This window comes from Schistocerca cancellata, chromosome 5, assembly GCF_023864275.1.
Source record: "Schistocerca cancellata isolate TAMUIC-IGC-003103 chromosome 5, iqSchCanc2.1, whole genome shotgun sequence".
NCBI lineage: Eukaryota > Metazoa > Arthropoda > Insecta > Orthoptera > Acrididae > Schistocerca > Schistocerca cancellata.
This window is the reverse complement of record NC_064630.1, coordinates 369976823-369999906: the sequence shown is the minus strand read 5'-3', so window position 1 is coordinate 369999906 and position 23084 is coordinate 369976823. Positions and strand designations below refer to the sequence as shown.

Below are 23084 nucleotides of genomic sequence, written 5' to 3'. Positions count from 1 at the left end.
AGTAGCAGCATAATACTGCCTCATGATGATACTAAGGCTGTCACTGATCAATTACAAACTTAACAAGATTACTGATTTTTATAAGGCTGCATAATCTGGATATCTACACTGAACATAACTAAACAAATCACTCTTTTCTAAACATGTTGCATTAGGAGAATCCTTGGCCTGTCTCTCCAAGACCAGATCACAAATGACAGGGTGCTGCAAAGATAATGCACAAAATCACCTTCTGAAATAGTGACAGAACACATGACATAGCTAGCTGGACACATGTTATGTACTGAATATGTCGTGACAAATTAAGAATTTGTGTCAGAATGGGGTGAATTTTCACTTTTCATGTCATATTCATTACACTGCAGGTTTACCATTTCTAAATAGATTACTGTGATATCATTTCATTAAACATATGTAAAAGAATAGAAACGGATAGGTAAAAAATCTAATCACCAAGCGGTGGCAGGAGAACACAGACATAAAAAGTTTAACTTTTACAAGCTTTTGGAGCCAGTGGCTCCTTCATTTGGCAGAAGCGCTGGAGTGAAAGGAAGGGGGGTGAAGGGAAAGGATTGGAGAGGTTTAGGTAAAAAGGTACAGTTGAGAAAAGTCACCCAGAACTGCGTGTCAGAGGAGATTTAATGGACAGGATGAGAAGGAGAGACTGATTGTTGGGGACTGCACTGGAAGAGATTTGAAAACACAAGAGCTTAAAGGTGGAAGACAGTGTAATACACAAGACAGAAATCACTACTAAAACATCGTACACGAGTTAATAAAAGTGAAACGCTAAGTGAATTGTATGTAACACAGGTGAGAGAGGGGCTGGTGGAAAAACAGACAAGTCAGAAAATGAAAGATGTAGGAAACTAAAACGGAGAGAATAAAGTAGTAGTTAGTGTGAATTCTTCCCCTAGACCAGTTTCTCAGAACTCGGAAGGTGGGAATTACCACTACAAAATGTCCTTGGTTCTCGCCACCCATCTGGCTTTAATTTATGTTAATGTGTTCCATGGAGTATTGGGATGTAATGGATGTCCACAATCTCGACGTGACGCTGGAAGTACAGCGAGAAGACATACGGCCAAACTTCCAGCACTTAAAGCACCACATCGAGGGAGGGATGTATGGCTTGACATCACAGCGATAGACCGTCACCCTGACCTTCTCAGGCAATGTGTCACCATCGAAGGCCAAGACGAAGACACCACTGGAAACCTTATTATCCCTCGGACCCTGATGGCGCCGGACGAAATGAACACCGCGCTGCTCTAAATTGGTGTGCAGCTCGTCGTCAGACTGCAAAAGAAGGTCCCTGTGGAATATAATACCCTGGACCATATTTAAGCTCTCATGGGAGGGGGGGGGGGGGGGGCGTGATGGTAACAGAAACATCCCCCCAACTTGACACAAGCGAGTAATTCCCATGACTGGGCAGAGGATGCTCTTTTTATCGAGACTGACCCAGAGAGCATTTTGGAGAAGCACACCACCTCCCCAAACTTGTCCTCCGAATGCTCCACAAAAAACAGGATTCATGGACATGAAAATCCTAGGAAGTTCTGGTCTTACGTTAAATCAGTAAGTGGATCGAAACAGCACATCCAGACACTCTGGGATGATGATGGCATTGAAACAGAGGATGACACGCGTAAAGCTGAAATACTAAACACCTTTTTCCAAAGCTGTTTCACAGAGGAAGACCGCACTGCAGTTCCTTCCCTAAATCCTTGCACGAATGAAAAAATGGCTGACATAAAAATAAGTGTCTAAGGAATAGAAAAGCAACTGAAATCACTAAACAGAGGAAAGTCCACTGGACCTGATGGGATACCAGTTCGATTCTACACAGAGTACGCGAAAGAACTTGGCCCCCTTCTAACAGCCGTGTACCGCAAGTCTCTAGAGGAATGGAGGGTTCCAAATGATTGGAAAAGAGCACAGGTAGTCCCAGTTTTCAAGAAGGGTCGTCGAGCAGATGCGCAAAACTATAGGCCTATATCTCTGACATCGATCTGTTGTAGAATTTTAGAACATGTTTTTTGCTCGTGTATCATGTCATTTATGGAAACTCAGAATCTACTCTATAGGAATCAATATGGATTCCGGAAACAGCAATCGTGTGAGACCCAACTCGCTTTATTTGTTCATGAGACCCAGAAAATATTAGATACAGGCTCCCAGGTAGATGCCATTTTCCTTGACTTCTGGAAGGCATTCGATACAGTTCCGCACTGTCGCCTGATAGACAAAGTAAGAACCTACAGAATATCAGACCAGCTGTGTGCCTGGACTGAAGAGTTTTTAGCAAACAGAACACAGCATGTTGTTCTCAATGGAGAGACGCCTACAGACATTAATGTAACCTCTGGCGTACCACAGGGGAGTGTTATGGGACCATTGCTTTTCACAATATATATAAATGACCTAGTAGATAGTGTCGGAAGTTCCATGCGGCTTTTCGCTGATGATGCTGTAGTATACAGAGAAGTTGCAGCATTAGAAAATTGCAGCGAAATGCAGGAAAATCTTCAGCGGATAGGCACTTGGAGCAAGGAGTGGCAACTGACCCTTAACATAGAGAAATGTAATGTATTGCGAATACATAGAAAGAAGGATCCTTTATTGTATGATTATATGACAGCGGAACAAACACTGGTAGCAGTTACTTCTGTAAAATATCTGGGAGTATGCGTACGGAACGACTTGAAGTGGAATGATCATATAAAATTAATTGTTGGTAAGGCGGGTGCCAGGTTGAGATTCATTGGGAGAGTCCTTAGAAAATGTAGTCCATCAACAGAGGAGGTGGCTTACAAACCACTTGTTCGACCTATACTTGAGTATTGCTCATCAGTGTGGGATCCGTACCAGGTCAGGTTGACAGAGGAGATAGAGAAGATCCACAGGGTTATTTGGTAAGCATTACGGAGATGTTTAGCAAACTCAAGTGGCAGACTCTGCAAGAGATGCGCTCTGCATCGCGGTGTAGCTTGCTGTCCAGGTTTCAAGAGGGTGAGTTTCTGGATGAGGTATCGAATATATTGCTTCCTCCTACTTACACCTCCCAAGGAGATCACAAACGTAAAATTAGAAAGATTCGAGAGCACATGGAGGCTTTGCAGCAGTCGTTCTTCCCGTGAACCATACGCGAGTGGAACAGGAAAGGGAGGTAATGACAGTGGCATGTAAAGTGCCCTCCGCCACACACTGTTGGGTGGCTTGCGGAGTATAAATGTAGATATAGATGCAGAAAGATTTCACATCAACTCTCATACATACGAGGTACCGGGGCGAATAAGCTTCACTGTCATCCATGGCCTGACCAGGGACGGGAGCGATTTGGGGTCATATTCCTTAGCATTGAAGTTAGACTTTGCCCGCTTAGAGACTGCTGGCGGCGGACCACCAGCAAGAGATGACGCACTACGCTTCATGGCATGTCATCTGCCCTGATGCCATCCACTCCAACCGGGGGCACTCCTCACGAATACCACCCAGCCTCAGCAAGGGCCACCTGGCAGGATGGCCATTTCTGGGAGTCCCGATGCCCCAAGAAGATGGGCATCTACTCCATGGCATATGTAGGGAGTTAATGGTGCAGGCATCAGAAGAACGATCCCTGTGTTGTCAGGGGGCTACAACTAACAGAGTACAAGGCAGCCCCACCACAACGGACTGGCTACCGTGCTGGATATGAGGTGCAGTGTTGTTTTCAGCGCTGACAAGGACCATAGAGGTCTTTGTCGGTGCAGAAAATGACACTGCATAGTGGGCGAAGGAAAATGCATCCAGGAAGGTGTACTCGCTCAAGAGACAGAGGATGAGCAGGGCTGCAATGCCACGATGAGAAAGTAGGCTAAAGATCTCAATGGGTGATGGACACGATGCACCATGTAAGGTGCCCTTCCCCAATTGGCTCACTCTTTGGGAAAATTTTGAAAAATGGAGGTCAGACCCTACAGGTGACCATCACATAAAGGCCGAAAGGTGTGAGACTCCTTCTAGTTGTATCTTACGACAGGCACAACTACCTCGGGCCTATTCTAACCCCCGGGCCTGCAGGGGGAGCATCTATGAATGGCTACGAGTGGAGCAAAGAAAATGTGGGAGATCACCTAGAAGATGGTTTCCAGATGTTAAAATTCAATGAATTCAAGGGGTCTTCAGAAAGAAGATTGGCCAGGTAGAAAACTATGGAAGCTGAGAAGCACAAGAAGACAATCATCATAAAAAAAGCCACATGTATTCAAACATAAAGTGAAATCATACCTGCAACCATGATTAATGAAAAGAATAAAAGCTGCTTAAAGTAATAAGTAAAGCATGTGAAATGTTAATGATCATAACAAACAAAATTTGAAGAGAAAAGGCCATATAATTACAGTGACCGCTTGAAGATGCCTTAAAATAAGGTGAAACACATCTGGTCTTACCAAGGCTTTTGTTACAGTTGCTAAAGATGGCAATTAACCTACAAAATTTTGAGAGTGTAGTTTTTGGCTACTTTTTTCCTCGTGTGTGAGTTAGCTGCAAAGAAGGAAACTGAAAGATCAGCAATGTTTTCAATTATGTTTATGTGCCTGTTAACCATTCAGCACCTCAAGAATATGGCGAAAGAGTTACTTTTACTCCTTCTGTTATTTGTATTCTACCCAGAACTTTCCAGCATCATACTACACATCTCTGTCCTCTTATTATAGTCTAATTACTTTTGTGAAACTTCTATGTATTCTTACAGCTTCATAATTTTACCTTGTCTGTGAGGTGGGCACAGGCAGATAACTGGTGCGTAAGGAGGACCCTGTAAGCAAGTGCCCCCTCCCTGACAGGGGTTGGGCCTGCACGGATCAGCAGTCAACCTGAAATAAACGCAAATATAAACAACTGAAATTCAGTCATTCATTCTTCACATATCATGTTTCATACATTCCATCACAAAGGAGAAACCCCAGGGATGTGGAACAAGTTAAGTTATAAACTTAAAGGCGGAAATAACCACAGCTGGTTACTTCTGTTAAGTATGTTATGACTTGTGTTAATCAGTCAGACTGATTATTATGGTAATTATTTCTACATAAATGTACTGCTCCTCCTCCTACACTACTCAGCTGCTGCTATTATTTATTAATTGAAACAAAGCATTTCATCTCCACACATACCACTAACAGCTGCGTATACACTGGTAAAATCAGGATCTATCTCACACAAATATTTGAGTGAGGTAGAATAGCTGCTGCTATTATTTAATAATTGAAACAAAGCATTTCATCTCCACACATATAATTAACAACTGCATATACACTGGTAAAATCGGGATCTATCTCACACAAATATTTGAGTGAGGCAGAATTTACATTTCTGCACCCAAATATACAGATAGTTTGTAGAAGAAGTGGCTAGTAAGGTATCTTTTATTTTGTATTTAACTATTTGGAGATTTTCAATTTCCTGGCTGATATTCACTGGAACCCTGTTACAGACTTTCGTTCCAGAATTTAAAACTCCAATCTGAATCATAGAAAGGGATGCACAACTTACAGAGTGATTAAAAAAAAAAAAAAACTATTTACAAACTCACATGCCACATTTGGCATACAACAAGGATTAGTAATCCCTTGGGAACTGGGATTCGCAAATGCCCTGTGGGGCTAGTAAATGGCACCGCAGTTATTTAGTCACATGTTACAAATGGATAGCCACTACTGGAGATGCTCAAATTTTGTCCAGATGCATCGATAAATGCCTGATATTGGTGCTGCATTGAACAGCACACCTTCTCAAAGGCACTGCTGGTGTATCTCCAGGAGATCATGCTGCTGCGACAATCCTGCCCACTAGATCTTCCAATGATGTAACAGATGTTTCATACACAAGGCCCTTCAGATACCCCACAGGCAAAAACCAATTGGGGACATATCAGGCGATCATGGCGGCCATGTGACTGGCCTACCACGACAAATCCAGGGGCCGGGAAAAATTGCCAGCAGATGTGCCCTTACTCATCTGCCCTGAAAGGTGTGGGGGCTCAGACAAGTGGTGATGTATAGGCATGGGAACATCATTCACCACATCTGGCAAAATCTCTCACAGGAATATAAGATACGTGTGATCATAAAGTTGGTTGGAAGAATGTACGGCCCAATTAAACCATGTTTGATGATGCCAGCCCACATGTTAAGGGTAAATTTGTGTTGTGAGGCAAGCATATGTGTAGCATGTGGGTTCATATGTGCCCACGTGTGTAAGTTGTGAATGTTCATCACACCCTCGAGTGAGAATGCAGCCCTATCAGTGAAGAGGACACTCGTTATGAAGCTTCGGTCTGCAGTGGATTCCAGCAGAAACCACCACACAAATCCCATGCACTTGCTGCAGTCTCCCAGTTCCAATGCCTGGATATGTTGGAAATGAAATGCACGCAATCCTTTGTCATGTACAATGTGCCAGACAGAGGGTTGAAGGATATCAGTGGCATGAGATACACCTCGTGTACTTGTTGACGGCATATGCTGCATCCTTTTGAGAATTCTTTCTTCTGCCGCAACTGTCCATGTTGTTTGTTGACCAGCATCCAACTTGTGCACACAGAACAAGCTGGTTTCACATAACTGGTGAAGCAGAGAGGTGAATAACGTGTGGCATGGCACCTTTTTCACCAGAATACTTCGCATAATACAAACGCATGGCTCCTCATCCATTACAGCACCTGCGCCATGAAACAAATGCATCTCAGGAATATTACAGTACCTGTAGGTAGCCACATTACTACCGACACTTCCACAGCATGAATGGCAATGGTCTCTGTGCGCTCCACCTGTGTTTGTATAGCTATGCCCTCTTGCGATTGTAGCACCCTCTCGTGGCATTTATAACCCCTGGTTCCTATGTGATTACTGATCCTTGTTGTATGCTGAATGTCCCATGTCAGTTTGCAAACTTGTTTTGTAATCACCCTGTACATGGAAATATTTCTGCTTCTAGTACTGTGATTGTGAACTGCTGAGTCATCCTAAATTCATTCTTGTTATTCACTACAAATACAGTTGGGGAGTATAAGTATTAGCATGTAGTTGTAAGAACCCCCAGGACTTTGAAGAAGCTTCTGCAAGATGTTTGCTTATCAACATTATCGAATATTCTTATAGCACACTTCTGTAGAATAAACTCTTTTTTCATCTTAGCTGTAATGTCCCTGAGGATTATGCCACAGGGCATTATTGAGTGAAGATATTCTAGCAATCTTGTCTGCAGTGTGGGATATTTCTGAATGCAAAGACTGCAGAATTGTGCTTTTGGATTAAATTATCCATGTGTTGGTTCCATCCCAGTTTACCTCAAGACCCAGAAACTTCACATGGAGATGGAGACATTCGGTGTACGCCCACTGATCTCCACTTCTTGTACCTGTTGTTGTTGTTGTGGTCTTTAGTTCAAAGACTGGTTTGATGCAACTTCCCCACTAATCTATCCTGTGCAAGCCTCTTCATCTCTGAGAACTGCAGCTGAAATCATTAAAATTGAACAAACCTCCAGGATCCAATGGAATCTCTGTGAGAATATATGCTGAATTTATGGCTGAGTTAGTCTCTCTTCTAACTATAACCTATCGTAGATCCCTTGAACAAAAAACTTTGCCCAGTTCTTGGGAAAGAAAGCACAGATCACACCTGTCTACAAGAAGGGTAGTAGAAGTGATCCACAAAACTACCATCCAATGTTCTTGACACTGGTTTGTTCTATAATCTTAGAACATATTCTGAACTCAAACATAATGAGATAGCTTGAAAAGAATGACCACCTCACTGTCAACCAGCAAGAATTCTGAAAACATCAAACATCTAAAATCCAACTCACACTTCCCCCAACATGACATACTAAAGCTTTGGATCTGGGCAGTCACGTAGATGCAGTATTTCTTGATTTCCTAAAAGCATTCGACTTGGTAGCACACCTAAGCTTATTGTCCAATGTATGATCATATGGGTACTAAATGAAATTGGACAGGACAGATTTATTTAATCTTTACATGTGACACATTTCACCTGATCTAGGCATTGTCAGATAATCTGGGGAAGTTACAAATTGACTATTGCTATTAAAGACAATAATAAATACAAATTAAAATTTCTTTTCCAATTGAGGCTTTATCTAAGGCCAATATTACATCAGTGGGGAAAGTGGTAGCCACCGTATTATCTAAATGTGGCGTTAATTGATACTTTAAGCCTTTGTTTAACATGTCAACTGTTACTGGCTGAATGCATGCTTTTGAGATAGTAACATGTTCAGCGAACAGCATTCTACGCTGACTCATCCCTTTAAATTTTGCTTGCCACCTATATTACTTACTGAATATTTTATTTAAGCTTTAGAAATCAGCTAGTTACAGTCTGGCACACCACCTATTGAGCCTTTCCTCACTGAAGCTCCATGGGGCCTTGACACTAGCTTGGCAGTCTAGTTGCTGGCATGATATTGGGTACTCAAAGTTTTATAAACAGACCATATTTGCTTCCATGGGATGGATTCTTTATGAGTAAGTTATCATCAATACAGTCAGTTTTCCGGTTTAGGTCGCTTGTGACTTCATTGCTTCATATTTTAGTAAAAACTTTTCAGCTGGTTTTCTGTTATTATTAGTGCCCATTCATTTGCCAAAAAGGTGTATTTGGCCTACCCATTATATGGGAGTATTTTGCACCTGTGAGTTTTCCCGGTCACTGATTTTACATATTTGTTTAAGTACCCAGTGTATGCCTTAGTAACTTCCTTTTTCCTACTGTCATTACCTTTTATTTGTGTTGCTTCTATGTGATATAAAGTAGCATTTACAGTGGCTATCTGGCTGTTTCCTTGCAATTCTTTGGCAACTTTAATCACGTTTGAGGCCTTGCATATAATTAGGAATAATTTTATCGGTGATGTAATGAAGTATCGACTGCGACTATCCGTCTGTTACCTCTCGTTTCTATGAGACTTTCAATTACATTTGACACCATGGTCACAAGAGTTTTTATTTGGTAACAATGGTGCAATATTTTAGGAATTGAAATTTATACCTCTCACCACCCCCTGAAACACAAATATGACCCTGTGCTCTATACTCCAATTGATTTATGTCTTCCTTCTGTTATTTTTAATTTGTATTTATTATTATCTTTAATAGCAATACTTATGTCAATTTGTAACTTCCCCAGATTGTCTGACAGTGCCTAGATCAGGTGAAATGTGTCACATGTGAAGATTAAATAAACATAACTTGTGCCACCAAGACGATTTTTTCTGTATCTAAAGACTGGTAACTTGTTTTTATGTTCATAAATGTAAAATTTTGCACTTTACAAAATGAAAAACACTAGTATTCCGTGACTATAATATTAATGAGTCACTATTGGAATCGGCCAGCTTATACAAATACATAGCTAGGTATAACACTTCATAGGGATATGAAACGGAATTATCACATAGGCTCAATCACGGGTAAAGCAGGTGGTAGACCTTGGTTTATTGGTATAATACTGGGTAAGTTCAACCAAGAGATTGCTTACAAATAACTTGTGTGACTGGTTCTATAATACTGCTCATGAAGAGCTATGCCCAGTGTATATTGTGTCCCATGTGAATGCAGCAGCATCTATACAGGTCAGACAATTCACACAGTTACAGACTGTTGTACTGAGCACAAACGACATATTGAACAAAGGGAGCTCGACAAGTTGGCCATAGCTGAGCACTGCTTTGAAACGGACACAAAATACTGTTTGAAAACTTGAGAGTCTTGGCTCATTTGTCAACCATTTACACCTGATGACAATGGCAGGGAGGGCTATGGAAAGCTTGAGAATTTTATTCGAAGTGATGCAGCTTGAAAACCAAGAAGATTTTATTCAGTGTAGATGCTGTTGTACGATGCCCTTCTAGTCTTGTTGTGAATGTTACTGTGGGGTCAACCAAATGTTTTACATCATTAACTCTAGGCCAAAATTATTCATTCAAAACCATCCAAGATGAAATATATGTTGAAATCTCTGCATACAATCACATCCCAGCTATTTCTACTAAGTGTTATTAGTATCCCTCTAATTGCTTAATGAATTTTAAAATATTTCCTGTTGGCAGCCTATAGATCAGTGGTTGTCAAACTGCAGCCTGTGGGCAACATGTAGCCCAAATGAAGCAGCTATGGGAACTGTGGATCTCAGCCACATTTTATAATAATACCAGCTTTCTACCTGTGGCTTCACCTGCATATGCATGAACCACATATATTACACACACATATGTATGAATTCAGAAATGTAATATTTTACCTCATATGACTTCAGAGAAGATGTTAAATTTATCTGTGGTATTCAGCAGTATGGCATGATTTTTGGTCTCAAAACACGTCTGTAAGAATATTTGCACACTGCAGTCCTCATTCTTGTGACCTGGTTGATGGTCTGAACAGCAAAAATTGGACTTCCTATTTTTTGAAAGTATTCCAAGTCAGCTAAATCCATAATGGCAGTTGTTAGCTAAGGTTTCAGGAAAAAAATTCTCCCTTCCTAATCTACCTTCTTCCTTCTATTTCTCACTCCCCACTTCCACCTGCTTCATCTTCTCCTCACCCCCACTCCCCCTTCTGTCTGCCCATCTCCTCCTCATCCTCTTATCACCGCGGTATTTCTTTCCAGACAATGACTGTTACCTGTACCAAGTTTGGTTCTAATCGATCAATGGGTTTAGCAGGGGATGTGGAACTTATACACCAACACATACATAAACATCCATTCATTTTATAAGTATGTATGTGATATGTGTGTGTGTGCGAGTGTATACCTGTCCTTTTTTCCCCCTAAGGTAAGTCTTTCCGCTCCCGGGACTGGAATGACTCCTTACCGTCTCCCTTAAAACCCACATCCTTTCGTCTTTCCCTCTCCTTCCCTCTTTCCTGATGAGACAACAGTTTGTTGCGAAAGCTTGAATTTTGTGTGTATGTTTGTGTTCGTTTGTGTGTCTGTCGACCTGCCAGCACTTTCATTTGGTAAGTCACATCATCTTTGTTTTTAGGTATATTTTTCCTTCGTGGAATGTTTCCTTCTATTATAACCATATGTATATAGTGTAACTGAACAGGTAAAAAATCTACTTGCCAAGTGGTGACATGGGGACACACACATACAAAGGTTAAGGAATTCCCAAGCTTTCAGAACCAGTGGCCCCTTCTTCTGGCAGAAGGATTGAAGGGGAAGGAAGAAGGATCAAGAAAGAGGAATGGCAAGGTTAAGGAAACGAGGAGAGCTTGGAAAAGCTGCAAAGAACTGCAGGTCAGTGGAGACTTACTGGATGGGATGAGAGACAGCACCAGATGAGATTTGAAAACCTGAGAGCTTAGAGCTGGAAGATGGGGTAGTACGCAAGACAGAGATCACTTACAGAACACTGTGCAAGAGTTAATAAGAGCAGCAAGATCGTAGAGGAGGGGAGCAGAGAAATGTAGGACAGAAAATACATGATATACAAAACTAAAAGGGAGTCAAGAAAGGAATAGTTACAGAGAAGAAATTAACATAAATTAAGACCAGGTGGATAGTAAGAATCAAAGACATGTTGTAATGCCAGTTCCCATGTTTGGAATTCTGAGAAGCTAGTGTCTGGTGGTAGAATCCAGATGGCATGTGGGGTGAAACAGGAAGTGAGGTCATGGCTGTCAGGTTGTACAGCATGCTATGCAACAGGATACTGTGTGTTGTCAGTGTACACCTTCTGTCTATTGCCACCCATCCTGAATGATAACCTGGTGGTAGTCATGGCGACTTAACTTGTACTAATCCGCTGCTATGGTATAAATTTTGAAACCGAGTTAACATGGACATGTAAATGTGTCATCTTCAGTTGCTGCACAAATTTGTAGCAAGGCATATGAAATTAAATTAAGGCTATTTTAATACAATGCAATGACTAGAAGAAAAATGGCATTCAAAATATTCAGTTGACATTTGTTATAGTGTCTCATATCACACAATGCATTTAAATGTGAGTACAATTATTGGCATTAATTAATTAATTAATCATCCACTCATACACATAACAAAACATCATTTTGTCAAGCAGTTACAGTGCCACAACTTTGCAGTCATTGAGGGTGGGAGCGATTTGAAACAGAACAGTTGATACAAAGTGTTCCGAATTGTACTGACTTTAAACGATCAGTACTTCAGGGCTGGCAGCCAACTTATTGTGCCCTTACTATAAGTGGCCTATTAGGGGCTCGCAACATGTCACTTTATGTATCTTGCCAATCAATAATAAGATCAGTACATATGTAGCCCGAGCTGCTGACTCGCAATGTCAGTATAGCTTCTTGAACAAAAAAAGTTGACAACCACAGCTACAGATTTTCAGAATTGCTATCTTATATGTTTCCAAGCCTATTACTGAAGTATAGCACTTAAATAAGTGTATAATGCAGTATTCACTGAGGTCTATTACCCAGGACTTTCTTCCACTTTTTGTGCATGTGGACACTCCCCCATTTCTCATCTTACAGCTACAGTGATGTGATACGAAGTTGCGTCCATACAGGTGCATCTATTCAATGGCTGTGATTTCGAGATGATGTTCTGTTATGCATAGCACATCCAAAGAAATACATTTAGATTTTTCACTGTCTTGTATTGAGGTGAAAAGCCCATTTTTCTTATTGAACAAGCTTTTTATGTTTTGATGGAAAAGTCCAAATATATTTTGATTTTTAACTTCTGTGCTGTTTTTACATTTATTTTTGTAACTGTGTCTGTAATTATTCTACACTTTTGTCTTTCAGAAAATGTTAGAAATCACAAGGAGTGGGCAGTTACTGTTAAGGTTACAATGAATGCTTCTGGAAACTAGTTGCGCAAGTAACATCTTACCAGAAACATTCAGATTTAGACCATGCATTTGATGGTGCAACTGTGTGAGGGGCAATGCATCACTCACACTCATGATGATCACTCCAATCTGTGGAGTGACTCATAAACCTCTGCATTTACACCTTCAACGTAAGGTTTCATATAGGATTTGTCATCATTCAAAGAGTGGCACAATCTGATCTGATAATACCAAGAATAATATCAGCCTTGCTTGTGGAGTTTCAACAAAGCTCACAATCTGCAGCAATGCCCCAGAACAGACCATTGCTCCCTGATTCTCAGTCAAGAGGAAGCCTTGAACCAGAGACTCCCAAGTGTTCTACAACAAGCTAGGCTGTGACTTCGTAGACTTGTGCCATAGGGCTGAGAGTTGCAGGGTCTCCATAAATAGGTCAGGTGTGCACTATACATCAGAGATAGCTACTTAAGTAACAGGCTGTGTGAACAGTGCACACAAGGTTTTTTTTTAGATTAGGTGATGCTCCATCCAAGCCACCTGATGATAGCTGTGAGAACCCCAAAGAAATACCTCCCACAGATAGAGAGTATCAGTGTCCCAGTGATTAACTACTGAAGCATTCACAACAAAGTGCTGCAGTTTGAAGTGCTCCTAAAAAGCACTGGGGCTCGCATAATATTAAGCACAGAAAGCTGATTAATGCCTGAAGTGGACAGTAGATGAGAAACTCAAATTCACCAACACAGAAACTGAGTTTGTTTCAGCAAGACTCCATATCAAGGATGAGCAAAAAATTATAATAGAGTGCTTCTACTGACTACTAGATTCTTCTCGTAATGTAACTGAAAACTTAAGAAAAAAAACCTCAGAGTATTTGTACCTAAGTTCACTAATGATATTGCAATCATTGGAGGAAACTTTAATTATCCCAATCAGTTGGGATAATTATACTTTTGTTAGTGGTCATGACAAGACGTCCTGTGAAACATTACTAAATGCCTTCTCTGAAGCTGCCTAAAACAGATAGTTCATATCCCCACTCACAATGGAAATATATTAGGCCTAATGGCAACAAGCAGACCTGATCTCTTTGAGGGAGTCCACATTGAAACTGGTATCAGAGACCAAGAGGCAGTTATAGCAACTGTGAATAAAAAAACACAAATGGAATTAAAACAAGCAGGAAGATTTATATGCTCATAAAACTAGACAGAGAAACTTGGAACTTTTAGCTCACGAGACAAGCATGTAGCGAAACTATGGCTCAGTTTAAAAGAGTAATTGACAATGTACCAGACAGATATGTACCCAGTAGTATAGTTCATAATGGGGGAGATCCTCCAAGGTATATAGACACTGTAGAGAAAGTTCTACAGAAACATATGTTAATAGGTATAAAACAGAGGATACGGCTATAGACAGACAGATGCTGAATGAAACATGTTCTGGCCGTCAAGAGAGCAATATGTGATGCCTACAAAGACTATTGTAGCAGAATACTGTCAGATGATCTTTCCTAAAACCAAAGAAATTCTTGTCACATGTAAAGGCTGTTAGTGGCACCACAGTTAGTATCCAGTTGCTCATGGATGAGACAGGAACTGAAATTGAGGGTATCAAAACAAATGCAGGAATGCTTAACTCTGTTTTCAAAAGTTCCTTTACAAAGGAAAACACAGACGTATTGTCCCAGTTTAATTCTCATACCACTGAAAAGCTGAGTGAATTAGATATTAGTGCCAGTGGTGTTGAGAAACAGCTAAAATCATTAAAACTGAACAAAGCTCCAGGGCCCAGTGGAATCCCTATCAGATTATATACACAACCCACAGCTGCATTTGCCTCTCTGTTAACTATAACCTATCACAGATTCCTCAAACAATAAACTATGCCCAGCAGGTGGAAGAAATACCTATCATTTTACAAAACAGTTTTGCACTACAATTTTCCTTCTCCTCCTCCTTTTTTTCTGGGACAGCTTATTACCGAATATAAGAAATGTATAATACCAACACCTTATCCTCTTTCTGAGCCCAACATCTCACTTGTTATAGATGGACATGACTCAGTTTTCATGCTAGCAAATGGGAAGTTGCAGTGCACAAAATGGTCCTGCCATCAACTAATAGTGTGTGATGCTATTAAACAATGTGTGTGTGTGCAGTGTTTACAGTGACTGGGAGTGAGAAATGAAGTGTATCATTAGCCACTTACTTTAGTAACTTATTTGTAACAGAGTATTGTACACCAGGGGTAAACTCACTGAGATAGCACTGTTTTAGTATTGTATTCAGGTGGGAGGAGGCATCCTGATGTAGGTTTGCTGTGGTTTGCCTAAATTACTTCAGGCAAATGCCAGGATAGTTCCTACTGTAAGGTTATGGCCAACTACCAGTCCCACCTTTGTCACACTAGATGAGTAAGTATGTCGATGTCTATATATGTGAATTACTACTTTTTTTTTATTACAAGGAGCTGCTTGCCTACTGTGTATTTCTGTTGATTATCTGTGACTTTATGCCCTTCACACAAAGAATATTCTACTTTTGGCTTTATTTGCTTACCCCTGTGCAGTTGCTCTTGGAAATGGAATTCTGCTTCTATGTGCTCGATGCCTGCGGCGATTTCTACGATGTCTTCGTATTTTTGCAGGAACTTGTGGGCTGTGCCTCTTCTCAGCCATCTCTGCAATTATTTGAAAGTAATTATATTTTCATGACAAATAGATAATACAAAGGTTAAATGCATTACATAGGCCTGTTTAGCAAATGTTTCAAACTTGCACTACACTTGTCTTGATTTCAGAACTGAAGAATCAGGGTTGAGTAATTAAAGGAAACCAATGTAAAAATAAGTAGTAACCAGAAAGGGCAAGTTAATCCAGAAATTTAGTCTTTACAGATGCTGTAATTACAAACAGATAGTATCTATAATATTTCTGCGTCAAATATACCTCATGGCTCTGTTAATATTAGGCTGTTGTCTTACCCTTCCTACTGTATCTCCTTCATACATCTATAACAGGATGTGCCAAAATATAGTACAACTTTATGTTCTGCTGTGCTGTGTCCATTTGTATGGCCTGCATTCCTGTCTTCTTCATTTCTTCGTACTTGAGTAGTAATATTCCCCCAAGTGTTAGCAGATTTTGTGACTGTGCGTTTTCATGCAGTAGCACGAGACGATTTTATCGCTGCTTAATAGACACTGTGATTACAAAGAAATTAATGTCACTGTAATTGTATTATCGATGTAATTTTAAGCGAAGAAGAACTCACAACCTTTTGTTCTCTCTCTTCCTGGTCAGCCATTGTCTGGTACGGTCAAAAAATTATTGCTTGCTCAATGTTATGAAGAGATTTTGTTATTTGTGCTCATTTTGCATAATAATAAATATTTAATTTCATTGTGTTTGTTATTATGACTAATCATACCTTTTTTCCCTCAGCTTTTTTCATAAATTTGATAATTAAATGTGGCTTACTTTGTGTGGGGATGTCTGTTAGTGAATGATTGCGTATTAACAGCACCAATCAGCGCAATATGTCTGGTTTGCTTTCAGAACAGAACCTGCATCAAAAATTTCACTTTTCACAAAATGAAGTCCAATACCTTTTAGGCGTGAATATATCCCAAAATTATATTTGCCAACAGACAATCCTAGTAGAGGAGCCTAGCTAAAAAATATGGACCATGATGGCGGTAATTAAATTTCAATATTTAAAAAATATTTTTACTTGATTAATCAAGTATGTAATTTTTCTTGATTTAAATGAAGATTCAATTAGCCAAACCCAGAATAATGTAAAATTAAACAATAATTTCAAAGCCAAACAAGTAAGTGGTCCTGACAGTCGGGATACGAGTTACTTTGGAATAAGGCTGGGCATCTCAGACATATTCTGAGTTGTGGTCACCTTTGTGCTCATACGGCAAAGACTACCAAATCCACTGGTTAGTCCCTCAACCGTTAGGGGTAAAACTCAATGGGACTCGGGGCAAGTAAGGCTAGCAACCTGCTTCCCTGGTACTTTAAATATGATACTGGCAACAATCAGAGCAAAATGCCTCGGACCTTTGGAGGTGACGGAGTCCCACCTCTAACTGACAAACCAGGGACTCCTAAGATACAACTCGGCAAACAAATGGTAATGAGATGGGGAGCTATTAATATCAATGGGGGCTACTCTGGGAAGAAGGTAGAGCTGGCAGAGGCTGCAAGTAAGATGGGGCTGGATGTTTTAGCTGTTAGTGACATTCGGGTAAGGGGTGAGAAAGAAGAGGAAGTGGGAGAATACAAGGTCTACCTGTCAGGAGTCATAGCAGGAATAGCACAATGGGGTATAGGGCTTTACATCAGGAAAGAAATGGAACCCAGCGTAGTCGCAATAAGGTATGTAAACGAACGACTGATGTGGATAGATTTGACAGTGTCTAGCAAGAAAATTAGGATTGTGTCACAGTATATTCGCATTGCGAAGGGACAGATCAAGATAAGATGGATAGTTTTTATGATGCACTCAGTGATGTAGTTGTTAGAGTAAAGGACAAGGACAGTGTTCTGCTCATGGGTGATTTTAATGCCAGGATTGGAAATCGAACAGAAGGGTATGAAAAGGTTATGGGTAAATTTGGAGAGGATATGGAGGCCAACAGGAACAGGAAACAACTCTTGGATTTCTGTGCCAGTATGGGCTTAGTAATCACAAACTCCTTTTTTAAACATAAGAACATTCACCGGTATACTTGGGAAGGCAGGGGAACCAGATCTGTCATTGACTATATAATAACAGATCAGGAATTCAGGAAGGCTGCGAGGGACACACGTGTATTCAGGGGATTCCTTGATGACACTGATCATTATTTAATCTGCAGCGAAATTGGTATTGTGAGGCCAAAAGTGCAGGAGGTCAGGTCCATATGTAGGAGGATAAGAGTGGAGAAACTTCAGGATAAGGAAATCAGGCACAAGTACATAACAATGATCTCAGAAAGGTACGTTAGTTGAATATAGTCAATTACAGTCATTGGAAAAGGAATGGACAAGGTACAGGGACACAGTACTAGAAGTGGCTAAAGAATGTCTTGGAACAGTAGTGTGTACAGGTAGGATGAAGCAAACAGCTTGGTGGAATGACACAGTCAAGGCAGCCTGTAAAAGGAAAAAGAAGGCGTATAAAAAATGGCTACATACTAGAACTCAGGTAGACAGAGAAAGTTATGTTGAAGAAAGAAACAAAGCCAAACAGATAATTGCAGCATCCAAGAAGAAATCTTGGGAAGACTTTGGAAACAGGTTGGAGACTTTGGGTCAAGCTGCTGGAAAACCATTCCGGAGTGTAATTAGCAGTCTTCAAAAGGGAGGTAAGAAGGAAATGATAAGTATTTTGGACAGGTCAGGAAAACTGCTTGTGATTCCTGTGGATTCTTTGGGCAGATGGAGGGAATATTTTGAAAAGTTGCTCAATGTAGGTGAAAATACAATCAGTAATGTTTCAGATTTCGATGTACAATGGGATAGGAATGAGGATGGAAATAGGATCACATTTGAGGAAGTGGTGAAAATGGTCAATAGATTGCAGTACAATAAAGCAGCTGGGGTGGATGAAATTAAGTCGGAACTCATCAAATACAGTGGAATGTCAGGTCTTAAATGGTACACAGGATAATTGAAATGGCCCGGGAGTCGGGACAGGTTCCATCAGACTGGACAAAAGCAGTAATCACACCAATCTTTAAACATGGAAACAGAAAAGATTGTAACAACTACAGAGGTATCTCTTTAATCAGTGTTGTGGGTAAAATCTTCTCAGGTATTGTTGAAAGGTAAGTGCGAGTATTAGTTGAGGACCAATTGGATGAAAATCAGTGTGGATTTAGGCCTCTTAGAGGTTGTCAGGACCAGATCTTTAGCTTACGGCAAATAATGGAGAAGTGTTATGAATGGAACAGGAAATTGTATCTATGCTTTATAGATCTAGAAAAGGCATATGACCAGGTTCCTAGGAGGAAGTTATTGTCTGTTCTACGAGATTATGGAATAGGAGGCAAACTTTTGCAAGCAATTAAAGGTCTTTACATGGATAGTCAGGTAGCAGTTAGAGTTGACGGTAAATTGAGTTCATGGTTCAGAGTAGTTTCAGGGGTAAGACAAGGCTGCAACCTGTCTCCACTGTTGTTCATATTATATATGGATCATATGTTGAAAACAATAGACTGGCTGGGTGAGATTAAGATGTGTGAACACAAAATAAGCAGTCTTGCATATGCGGATGACTTAGTTGTGATGGCAGATTCGATTGAAAGTTTGCAAAGTAATATTTCAGAGCTAGATCAGAAATGTAAGGACTATGGTATGAAGATTAGCATCTCCAAAACGAAAGTAATGTTAGTGGGAAAGAGATATAAATGGATTGAGTGCCAAATAGGAAGAACAAAGTTAGAACAGGTGGACAGTTTCAAGTACTTAGGATGCATATTCTCACAGGATGGCAACATAGTGAAAGAACTGGAAGCGAGGTGTAGCAAAGCTAATGCAATGAGTGCTCAGCTACGATCTACTCTCTTCTGCAAGAAGGAAGTCAGTACCAAGACTAAGTTATCTGTGCACCATTCAATTTTTCGACCAACTTTGTTGTATGGGAGCAAAAGCTGGGTTGATTCAGGGTACCTTATTAATAAGGTTGAGGTAACAGATATGAAAGTAGCTAGGATGATTGTAGGTACTAGTAGATGGGAACAATGGCAGGAGGGTGTCCACAATGAGGAAATCAAAGAAAAGCTGGGAATGAACTCTATAGATGTAGCAGTCAGGGCGAACAGGCTTAGATGGTGGGGTCATGTTACACGCATGGGAGAAGCAAGGTTACCCAAGAGACTCATGGGTTCAGCAGTAGAGGGTAGGAGGAGTCGGAGTACATCAAGGAGAAGGTACCTGGATTCGGTTAAGAATGATTTTGAAGTAATAGGCTTAACATCAGAAGAGGCACCAATGTTAGCATGGAATAGGGGATCATGGAGGAATTTTATAAAGGGGACTATGCTCCAGACTGAATGGTGAAAGGCATAATCAGTCTTAAATGATGATGATTCAAAGCCAAAATAATAATAAAATAATAATTAAAACCACCATTAAAGAGTTCATTAGTTCTGTGCTTCCTTTCCTTTCATGTTAGTAGCCTTTCTTTTTGTATTTTATTCTTATTCAATTGAGTCTTCCTTTACATGAGACATTCCAATATTTCCCCCGTTGCACACTTGTGAGCCATGTTCAGTAATGCAATAAATGATTAATAAGTTTATTTCATAATTTTTATTTTTCTCCGCAGATACAGTTAGAATGACTGCCATTTCTCTTATGCTCACTCTAGACTTACATAATGTCTAAGCAAATGAACAGCTTATTAACAGAACGATACAACTGAAGAAGCAGCAGCTTTTTTCAATGTAGCAATTTTACGTCTAATTTACTGGGTATTATTCAGCTATCATAAGCATAAATAGTGATAATTTATTGTTTATACAGCCAACAGAACAAGTTTCTTATGAGTTGCTGTCCATATCCTTGAAGGTTCTCTTTGATGGGATCTACAGAAGACAAGTGAATGAGTGAACTAATTGAATGTAGGTCAGTTTCTTTATGCAAATGATACAGTCATAGCTGCACAAGGCTGGAACTTTAAAGAGAAACTAAACAGCATTCCAGATGGGGTGTCAAGTTAGTACAGTAAGAACATCTTGAAGCTTAACTTATGAAAGGACCCAGTGTGCACCTATCAGCTGCAAACCTGTGAAGCAAATAGAACAATGAATATATCTGGGAGTCAGTAGGTCCTACAACCTATCTTCTACTTGAAATATTTTGGAGTAACCTTGGACAGATCTTCAACACTGAACAGCATTGACTCAAGACAGAAAGCAAGGTGAATACCAAGAGCAACTTCCTTTAGAGACAAAATACAGTATGAAGCCTCAGTGCTTGTAACATCAGCAATAATACTCTGCTTCCCTACAACTGTGTATGCTGTTCCTGCATTAGAGTAATGTACAGTTCAGGTTTCAGACCACCCCATGTTTCTCATGGTACCCCGTATTGAGCACAAACCACCAACTTCGCTGGGTTGCTGTACTGCACAACTGATCGCAAGCCGTCAGGCCAATTCAGCTGTGATGATGAGCCTCACCATCCTGTCGATTTCCCAGCACATTCAGTTGGTCAGTCACCAGGCCAGCCTATTACTTCTGCTGCATTGCATTTTGTAAAGCCCTGTTTTTATGCCCTTTACTGTTATTTAGATTAGCTATCAACATGCTAAAAGACTTAAGAAACTGAGAATCAGTATCCCACTGTTCTATTATAGGAAGAAATACCCCCAGCCACCATCTGCCTTTTCCTAAACGAACTGCCAGCACACTAGATCCTCAAACTGCAAAGTGAATTTAGAGCAATGGATAATCCCACCTGCAAGGAAAACTGCATTAATTTTGATTCGTTTTCTATTTGACTGTCATATTTACGTTTGGAAATTACACTTCACTGTTTGCAAACATATGTCTCTCGTGTGAGCTGCACAGTTTGCACTCCAGTAGCTTTTATTTTGAGTAATCAGCAAATCTCAGTTTAACAGAAGAGAGAAGGCAGTAGGAAATTGCATATCTGTTGATCCACTATGGTATGGGAGAGGGAGAGACATAGTCACATACTGTGTTTGTGTAAATAGGTCTTTTTTTTTCTCTACGACAGTGGCATCAACTGACAATGACTATGAGGCCACTATCGAAAAGATATTTTATCAGCCACAATTATTGTTTATGAAGAAATTGGTCAGTATACTTGAAATATACACATACTGGGGAGTTGTTTATGCAACAGATGTAAAATTCTTATTTGGGACCTGCAGCAGAAAAGGTGTGTATAAATGATAACAAGACTCAGGCACTGAGGAATCTGTAAAATTGTCCATACAGATATATCAGAATATAAAAAGTGGTACTTTGTTAACATCTTGTAATAAAAACACAGTCCTTCAGGCCTGAACTATATTTTACAAGGACTCAGTCAACAGTGGTTCTGTTGTAATAGCATTGCTTGGAAGAATCCAGTAACTTGTGCTCTGCACTTTCTTCCAGACAGGAATTACTGACACACATAATGTAAATGATGATTTTCCATTCAGCTCTCTTTGACTTGGGGCCACTGATCTCCAGAGCATAGGAACCTTTATTACGAAAATGCTGTGTATCTAATGTACAGAAGGGATGGACATAGTGCTTCTCAGGAGCTAGGAACAAGGCACACAGAGTGAAACGAGAATTTTGAATTCATGAATGCCAGAGGGGGAACATGCCAGTGAGCTCCCTCCAGTAATGTGCCCATTCTGGTTTTTCAGCTGACATACACCACTGGACTTATCCTGACACCAAGGGCCAATTGTATAAATGGCAAAGAATGGAATTTGATTCTGACCACAGTTCAAAAATTAAACTCCATTGAGGACTCTGCTCTATTATATATCACTGAATGTGGATTTACTGAAGGTGGTTTGGTGTTTGACTACATTAGCACGAAACACACTGTTAAATTGCTGGGCACCGTACTGGGTCAGTATAAAGACACAATAGGAAGAGAGACCTGATGAAGTTACTACAGCCAACAAAGAAAAGGAATGGAAAGCAGTTGTTGACTTTCATTCACAGAACACAGAGACAAACCGTGACTGGAAATATTTGAAACTATATTATGAGTACATTAAGAAAAGGACCAAGAAAGCAATCACACATGACAGAATATCATTTTAAGATGCCCTTTACAATTATTACATTTGTCTCATGTACTGTGGAGCAAAAACACTGTCAAAACGTTTTTAAGTTGGAATGCATAAAACAAAGCAGTAAGTTAGGGAAAATGGGCAGAAGCTATTTGCCAGCCTGATGCCACAATTCATTCCTATTTTCAAAACCTATGATGACAACACAGTTTCTCATCCCAAAGTTATATGGTATTGACACTGTAATAAGATCCGATAATTTTTTTGAAATGAGTGCCCTGCATAAAAGGTAGTTCACAATATTAGCCATTACATTCCTGTTCATTTATTATTCTAATACAGACTTAAATATTGAAATTTTGTTATGGAATCTAGTATTAGGCCAATTTGTGACACCACCTCATACCCCCCCCCCCCCAAAAAAAAGAAACAAACTAAATCAAATGAAAATCCAGGCTT

General features: G+C 40.1%; 1 protein-coding gene across 1 annotated transcript in view; it reads right to left on the bottom strand.

The window, feature by feature from the left end:
* Positions 1-23084, bottom strand: part of LOC126188543 (neurogenic locus notch homolog protein 3-like) — a 136666-nt gene that overhangs the window by 27430 nt on the left and 86152 nt on the right. Inside the window, exons 8-9 of the mRNA XM_049930143.1 lie at positions 15423-15543; positions 4756-4862 (exon numbers count right to left, since the gene is read on the bottom strand). Coding sequence (XP_049786100.1) covers positions 4756-4862; positions 15423-15543 — 228 coding nt within the window. The remainder of the gene's footprint in view (positions 1-4755; positions 4863-15422; positions 15544-23084) is intronic.